We start from the raw sequence: 8,318 nt of genomic DNA, 5'->3' as shown, positions 1-8,318 counted from the left end.
TGAACCTCTTCTATGGTCTCGAGTTTTCTCTAAGAAAGTTTCTGTTTTTAACCCAACTGCATCCCCAGCGCATCATGGCGCTACAATCATAATGATGTGTTCAGGGTTCCGCACAGTAATACGTTTTTTCATAGTTTTTGTGCAGGTGTGCCAAAACCTTTTCGCCCCCATCTGAGTTTTGAATCCCTGCTGCACCTCCAGATTGGAATGCTTCTTTGTGTGAGGATTTATTTGTCCAGTAGAACAGAACAAATGTATTTCTAATAAAATTAAATAACATTTTTCAGGGATGCTCTTAATATATTTGGTTTGATTGAATTTATTCAGGGCTTTCGTGGTGGAATGTGGTAAATAAAATTCAATGCCAAGTTTTTTTTATAGAAAGAGATTTATAGAAAGAGTACTACTATTCTGTGTTGATCAACCATTTAAAATCCTTATAAAATTATCCAATTTGAGGCTTTAAGGTGTGAAGTTCTAGAGTTTTTAAGAGTTTTACAGACTGATCAGACAGACCTCTGTTTCACTCAAAGGCAAATTAAGTGATTTAATCGCATAGCTTTGCTTTTTCTTCTTCTTTTACTCAGGCATGGATCCTTCATCCACTGGGAACCCGCCTGCACCGGAGCTTAACCCCTCCTCTCCATCTTCCTCGAGGTCTAGAACTTCCTCTCTTGGTTCATCTGTGAGCTCCTCTACCCATGAGCCACAGAGACATAAAGTCACACTACCAACGCCTCCCACCACTCCATCATCTCCTCCATCCACCGCCTCACCTGTGATACCTCAAAGGCTTCATTCTCGTTCTTCCTCTCTCTCTTCAACCCCATCCTCATTTCCCCGCCAGCCCACCAGAAGCTTTTCGCAGCCGGGCCGATCGCAGTTGAACGCAGCCTCAACAACAGGGAGTCTTCTAAATGGATCAACAGCTGCTGCTGCGCCTCCATCAGCTACCTCACCTGAACCAGGTAATATTGACCTTTGAGCCCAAACACAGGCTCCATAGCTTAGTTTCACTTTGCACTTGTTCTACAATCAGTGCAGCCAACTCTCCCAGGTACTGTAGCGTCTCCATAACCAACAGAAATGCAAAGTAGCTCCACCCTTTCTACTCTCTTCAGGTTTTTTCTGCTTTGTTTTGTTCTCTGCTGTCTGGTTGTCAAGTAGACATTAAATGCGTGCAGTGTTGCTAGTCTTTGCAATGATATAAAGATGAGTAACTTTACATGAAAATGTAAAACAGGAGCTTTTATTTGTGAAAATATCAATTTCCAATATAAACCTATGACATTAGCCTTGGATGTTTGGTAAAGGCAGCAGCCCTTTACTGTATGAAAACTACCGGTTATTTTTGGGTTCAGATTGAGTGTGAAAGTCTGAGCAGAGTACCAGGATAACAGCAGTGGACACCAGACACTTGTTACTAGATATCCTCAGTATTTTCTGAGACCACTGTTCCTCTCACCAGCATCCCCTTCAACCCCTCTGGAAAGGTCAGTTCATGGAAAGATTGAGAGTAACATTTTATTTGATCAGATATAGTGTACGGTTGAGCTGTAGCTCCTACTGAGAACAGGGGATGGTAGCGATTAGGTCAGTGATTGACTGAGGAGGATAGTGAGAACAAAATAAGGTTAATAAAGGTCAAAGCTGATTCTGACAGGATAGTGTTTGTAACTTGGGTCCACATTCTTCTAATTTCCTTCAATTAAAAAAAAAAAAATACTGATCAGCTCTGTTGTTTCTTGGGGGGAAAAAAAGCTTAGCAACAGCATGATGCTTTTTTAGGGATATTCAGTGTTAATGTTGCATAAAATAAACTAGCATGACGACCTAAAAAATCCATTTTGGTTTCCTCACACCGGAGCAGCTGCTTGCAGACCTGGGCTGGCCGTTTGGTGTACAGGTCATATATACCCAGTGTTCCGACGTCTATGTTTGGGCCAAAACATGGCTCTTATAATGTAATCAAAAATTGATTTATTATTAATTACTTAATATGTGGATCAATATTACATATATTATCAATTAAGAAAATTCTAATAAATTTTCCCTTACCTCTGACAAATAGTATTCTTATACTCAATTCATTGCTTTCCCGATATATTTCTTTTTGGAATCTACTAGATGTATGCATGCATCTTATGGTGTCCCCATTAAATTTAACTAATCATGGTGGCCCCCCATGACCTGGGATGTTTTTTTTGCTTTGTTTTTTTTTACCCAGCCCAGCCTTCTTCCTCATACTTTCTGTGTTTTTGTGACATTTTAATCCCATCTTCTCTTTGCTTTGACTCGGAACTGGGACTGGGCAGTAAGTGGGCCCTCAGGCAGCTTCTGTTCTTGTTGTTGTAGGTGGTCAGCCTCATCTTGATTGGTTTGTTTTTATATAGTACAGGAACTGTGAGCTGATTAAAGGGATATTGGGATATTGTTTTAAACAACTTAACCCCTGAACCTGTCTGCTGTGTTCCTTGTTCCTCATGATATTCTCTAACAAACTTCATAGAACAGCTTATATTACATTTTAATGACAACAATTAGGTAACCTCTGAAGTTAAATATCTGCAGCGGATTTTTATTTTGTGGGTTTAGAGTAAAGGGGCTTGAATGGAAAGTTACCACAACAAAATACACAAAAGTTTGTAGTTAAGACCTTTCAAAAGCAACAGAAACAACTTTTTATTACTCTTCAAAAGTATCATATTGTTAAGACCCATAAAAGCTCTTTAAACTGATTTTTGTTGTTGTTGTTTTTTTTTTTTCAGATGAAACGGAGGAGGAAGTCCGTTTGGAGGTTTTGGAGGAGAGGGCAAAGTCAGGTGATGCTAAAGCACAAACAAAGGTCAGTGAACATCCAGCAGAAATGGTTGACCATATGTTGGAAACAGCAGACCAGCTGAGTCAATATAAATGATGGTTATTCAGGGTCGGTGTGTCAATAAGCCACAGTGGTGCTTGTTTTGCAAATTTAAAACTTCGAACATAAATGTGTGTGTCCAGATGGGACGTTACTTTTTGGCCTTGGCAGAAGAAAGCAACGAGGAGCTGAACAACTGCACAGCAGTCACCTGGCTGGTCCAGGCTGCTAAGCAGGGCCGCAAAGATGCCGTCAAACTGCTGCAGCAGTGCTTGAAATCCAGGAAAGGTGACCGAAAAATCTAAGCTTCCCTCAACCTGCGACTGCAGACGTTTGATCAAGTATAGCTTCTTTTCTTTTTTTTCTTTTTTTAAATGCTGGTAATGTTCTCTGTTCTGCAGGGATTACCTTGGAGAACTTTGAGGAGGTTAAGAAGTTGTGCACAGAGACACGTTTTGAGAGGGGAGTCAGGAAAGCAGCTCTGCTCATGTACTACAAGCTCAACCCTGAGAAGAAGAAGTCTGTGGCGGTGTCTGAGTTGCTGGAGAATGTGGAGCATGTTCACATAGAACCAGGTGCTGAAAGGAAAAGCCATGTTCTCTGCTTTACCATGATTCATTTCTTCTATGACTTACTAGTATCTTCTGTTTCAGGCAAACCAATCTGCTCAGGCCCACTCAACAGCTCCACCAAGAAGCAAAGGAGAGTCCTGGAGACTATGGTCTCCAGAGAAGGTACGCATGTTTTTTCTTACACAGTAATCCCACATCCTCCGTAAACGCCCCGCTCCGCTCCAAAACAAAGCCTACAGCCTCCGCGGTTCCTCCCGTCTTGCTCCTCTCCAACTTCCTTGGAGCTCGAGGAGAGCATACGTGATATTATTATTTAATTCATAGGAACAAAACATGCGATAATGAATGCTAAATTTAATATGACATAATTAAAACTCATCATCAGCATCAATAACACACATTTCTGCCCAAACATTATCTTTTCATTTTGGGTCTTTTTAATACGGATAACTAGGATCATACAAAATTGGTTTGTTCTCTACTTCAAAACTCAGCATCTCTTCATTCATGCCTGGAATAAAAAGTTAGTTTTTTTAGTTGTCAGATACGTTCTTAGAAGTTGTTGTGACTGGATTTGATGAAACTTTTAAGCCTCTGAGTATAATATAAATATTTTTCATTGAGATGAGAAATCGGCTTGCTGGTATGTTGAAGTATGAATGGTTTGCGTCCAAAAATTTTATGAAACGGTCTTAGTTTTTGGGAATATATAAGAATTATGCTCTTAACTTGTATTTACCAATATAATATATAATAATATAATATATTCACCATATATTAATTTGACAAATTAGATCTTTTCGACTTTATTTTTCCTGTTTGGTGCGATTGCAATTGCGGATCCTGAACTGGTTGGATTCCAACCGACCGTATTGGAGCAAAAAATAGCTTGGCTCCGTATTTTGACGGTGAAGGACAGAGAAGAGGTACGTGGACGCTGACGTGCAGAGGAGTAGTGTTGGGTGGAACAGGTCTCATTGATTACCATTACTGCTTAAGTGTAGCCCATGACGTACGTGAGCGGAGCGGGGACAGAAGATGTGGAATCTGGGAGTTAGAATATTTGATATGACGCATGATTACTTTTTAACATTTCGCACAAAGGGTAATCACATTTTATTTTATCTTGAGATAAGTAGCTTGATTGTTTTTGGCTTTTCTTTGCAGGCAATTCTCATGTTGGTCTTGATGATTTTGTTGAGATGACTAAGAAATATGCTCAGGGTGTTGCACCGTCACCGTTCATGGCCTCAGCGGACGATGATGATGATGATTACGACGATGTGGTGGTAAAAAACCCAGATGAACTGCCACTGCATCAGAAGGTAAGACAATTGTTTGTTTAGTTATTTATCTATCTATTAAGCTTTAACATTTTGCTATAGATTTAACAGTTTAGATACACTTTAAATATAAATAATATTAGCTATAAATGGAAAGGTAATTCCAAGCTGACTTCCTCTGATTTTCTTGTGCTTCTCTCAGATGCTAAAGTTCCCGCTTCACGCTCTTCTGGAAATAAAGGAGCATCTCATCGACTGGGCGTCGCGGGCCGGCATGCAGTGGCTTAGCGCCCTCATCCCCACTCACCACGTTAACGCACTGGTCTTCTTCTTCATCATCTCTAACCTCACCATCGAGTTTTTCATCTTCCTCATCCCTCTGCTGGTTTTCTACCTGTCCTTCTTCTCCATGGTGATCTGCACTCTGCGGGTGTTTCAGGTTGGTTAGAGATTGCTGTCTCAAATCGTTGCTTTGGTCACAGTCACTCCACGGGCTCGGAGGAAAGGATGGAGAAATTATGAATTATTATTTTTGTTTTTTTCTAGAATTCAAAGGCGTGGGAAAATTTCCGAGCTCTCACAGACCTGCTGGCTCAGTTTGAGCCTGGTCTGGATCTGGAGCAGGCAGAGACCAACTTTGGATGGACACATTTAGAACCTTACCTGTAAGATTACCTCTGTTTACTAGTTCCTTTTTTTATTTATTCTGTCATCATGTGCTTGGATGCCATGTTATGTTGGGTCTTTAAATTTTTTTTTTTTTGTTTCTTTTAGAGAACTATTATTTGTTTTGGTAAAACCAGTTTCAGTTTGTTGATAGTCAGCTTTTAAGTGCTATCGAAACATTATTGGTTGTTTAGATGGGAATATTCCAAACTCATATTCCTCTCTGTGTCTACGCTTCAGCCCTCTTACTGTTGAGCCCTTCTGTTGTGGAATGCAATCAACAATTTGAGCTTAATACTCCCACATCATGATACCGCCACTATCATGCTTTTGGGTCTGCAAGTTTTCTCATGACCTCTTTATATTCTTTGTCGTCATTGCAACTGACTTTGTCTCATCTGGCTTTAAAAAAATGTTGGCTTAATTGATTTCAGCTGCAGATCTTGCTGGTGTCTTCTGCTCAGACTTAATTGCCTTCCAGTTTTTTTCAACATGTTAAATCTGTGCCTGGGACAGAAGCTCTTGGATGGCTGCAGGATGTTTGTGGTCCAGGTGCAACATGCTGAGACGAATATAACCCAATATTATTTAGTGCTAGGCGAGTATTTGTCATTTGAGATGAGGTCAAATCAACTAATTAGTTTAAACCTGTGTAGTGCACGCATGTTTGCAGAAATCCATTAGATTCTGTGACAAATCATTATCTATCAGCCTAGTTTAGATTTGTCTTTAAAGGATCTACATGCATGCATTCCCATTTTAAGAGTACACCCAGATTTAAAAATGTGGTTCCTGTTTCCTCTTAGGTACTTCCTCCTCTCTGTGGTCTTTGTCGTGTTCTCCTTCCCGGTGGCCGATAAATCCTGGATCCCGTGCTCAGAACTAGCTGCCGTGGCTCTCTTCTTCACCATCACTGCCTTCCTCAGCCTCCACGCCTCAGCTCAGCTGTTTGCTCGTAAAGCCCTTCTCACAGAGGTCCTCTCCGGAGCGTGCTCCCTCACTCAGCACCTGCCTGCCTCCCTCTGGTCCCTCCGGATCTTTGGGACCACCTTCATCACCGTGCCTCTCGGGGACGCTGTGGCGTTAAACCTGGGCGTGCCGTGCCTTTTATACGGACACCTCGTCTATCTTCTCTTCCGTATGGCCCAGCTGAGAGGCTTTAAGGGTACCTACCTGTGCCTTGTGCCCTACTTGGTTTGCTTTACCTGGTGTGAGCTCTGCTTGGTGTTTCTCAATAACGCCACAGCTATAGGACTCATTCGGACCTGCGTGGGCTATCTCCTCTTCCTTTTTGCCCTTCCTGTCCTCTCACTGGGTCTGGCTGCCATGATTATGATCCAGTTAGTGCAGTGGTTTCTCACCCTGGAGGTAACAAAGATGGTGGTCACACTGATCGTCTGCTTTGTGCCAGTGGTGTTGAGGCTTTGGACTCGCTTCAGCCTCAACCCCATTGTTGTCTTTAGGTCTTTGTCACGGAGCAGCATCGTAAAGCTCATCCTGGTGTGGCTGAGTGCAGTGGTGCTTTTCTGCTGGATGTACGTCTACAGATCTGAAGGAATGAAGGTGTATAACTCCACCCTGACGTGGCCTGAATATAGCAACCTCTGCGGGCCGCTGGCCTGGAAGGAGTCCAACATGGCCCAAACTCAGATTCTCTGCTCTCACCTGGAAGGACACAGGGTCACCTGGACGGGACGCTTCAAATACGTCCGTGTGACGGATATTGAGAATGGGCCCCAGTCAGTAATCAACCTGCTGCCTGTTTTTCTAGGAAACTGGATGCGCTGTCTGTACGGAGAACCTTATCCGTTGTGTGAAGATAAGAACAAAAGTGGCGGCAATGAACCCCAACCGCGGCCGGCTCCGGCTCCTCCCTCCGTAGATCCGCTCTGCAAGCTAAAGACTCTGGCAAAACACGAGTGCCACGTCAAACGCTTTGACCGCTACAAGTTTGAGGTCACCCTGGGCATGCCGCTAGAGAGGAAGACTAAAGACGGGACAATCATAGAGGACGAAGATGCCACCAAGGACATCGTTTTGCGGGCGAGCAACGAGTTCAAGTCTGTGCTTTTACACCTGAACGCCGGCAGCCTAGTGGAGTTCAGCACCATCCTGGAGGGACGTTTAGGCTCCAAATGGCCCGTGTTTGAAATGAAGGCTATCCACTGCATGTCCTGCGGGGACGCCCGCACTCTCGGCCGCAAGCAGTACAAGATCGAGCACGACTGGAGGCGCACGGCTCAGAACGCCCTCCAGTTTGGGTTCGACTTCTTCTTCAACCCCTTCCTGACCGCTCGGCTGGAAGAGCAGACAGAGACTGAAACAGAAAGCGTGGAGCAGGATGGATAGAGATAGCTAAGAACACTAATGGTTATACAACAATGTTCTTAATAGTGGTGACTGACTACAGGAGACTAAACAGATCCTCAGGCGTTCACTGTTTCTTCTAAAAGCACTCGTACTCCTCAGACCTTTTCACGCTGCTTACATTACAACCACAATACTCAGCGTATCAGCAGCTGCAGACCTATTGGGGATTTACACTGCCTGATTAGGAATATCCGTTAACATCGATTGAAACTCAGTATCTGAGCTATTTTAGGTTTGGGTTGTTCTGGCAGAAAAAGGTCGCTTTTTTTGGTGTTTATGGGTGAAACTCTGCCACAGCCTTAAGTCTTTTAAAGAAAATATTTTCATCTTCCACCAATTAATCCCCACAGCATCATGACAGTGTTTTCAGGGTTATGAGCAGCATTAGCTTTAATTACGAATTTCTGGAAGAAATAGTTTACTCTGCATCAGAGTAAAAGTTGAGGAACAAAATGTTTGTAACTCGCTTTCTAACTATGCCCCATTTCTGTAGGTTTATCACATAAAATCTGGTGCAAATGTTGCTGGTTGTAATGTGACGGGCTGTAGAAGGATCACTGGGGTGTG

The 8,318-nt window shown here is 42.8% G+C and overlaps 1 protein-coding gene across 1 annotated transcript; it reads left to right on the top strand.

Moving 5' to 3' along the window:
- Positions 1-589: 589 nt before the first annotated feature.
- LOC107101009 (wolframin-like) lies at positions 590-8,102 on the top strand. The gene is made up of 9 exons (XM_015399744.1): positions 590-968; positions 2,769-2,845; positions 3,004-3,148; positions 3,262-3,435; positions 3,514-3,594; positions 4,600-4,757; positions 4,918-5,154; positions 5,262-5,380; positions 6,188-8,102. The coding sequence occupies exons 1-9, from the start codon at positions 590-592 to the stop codon at positions 7,728-7,730; spliced, it is 2,913 nt and encodes a 970-aa protein (XP_015255230.1). The 3' UTR covers positions 7,731-8,102.
- Positions 8,103-8,318: the final 216 nt, after the last annotated feature.

Source organism: Cyprinodon variegatus, unplaced genomic scaffold, assembly GCF_000732505.1.
Source record: "Cyprinodon variegatus isolate N-32 unplaced genomic scaffold, C_variegatus-1.0 Scaffold1045, whole genome shotgun sequence".
NCBI lineage: Eukaryota > Metazoa > Chordata > Actinopteri > Cyprinodontiformes > Cyprinodontidae > Cyprinodon > Cyprinodon variegatus.
This window is presented reverse-complemented; position numbering and strand designations above follow the sequence as displayed.

Bases quoted from the DNA above. Each gene is read 5' to 3' on its own strand.
- LOC107101009 (XM_015399744.1), top strand. From the start codon at position 590: ATGGATCCTTCATCCACTGGGAACCCGCCTGCACCGGAGCTTAACCCC. The intron at 969-2,768 runs GTAATATTGACC...TTTTTTTTTCAG, and splicing joins AGCTACCTCACCTGAACCAG to ATGAAACGGAGGAGGAAGTC. The intron at 3,595-4,599 runs GTACGCATGTTT...TTTTCTTTGCAG, and splicing joins GACTATGGTCTCCAGAGAAG to GCAATTCTCATGTTGGTCTT.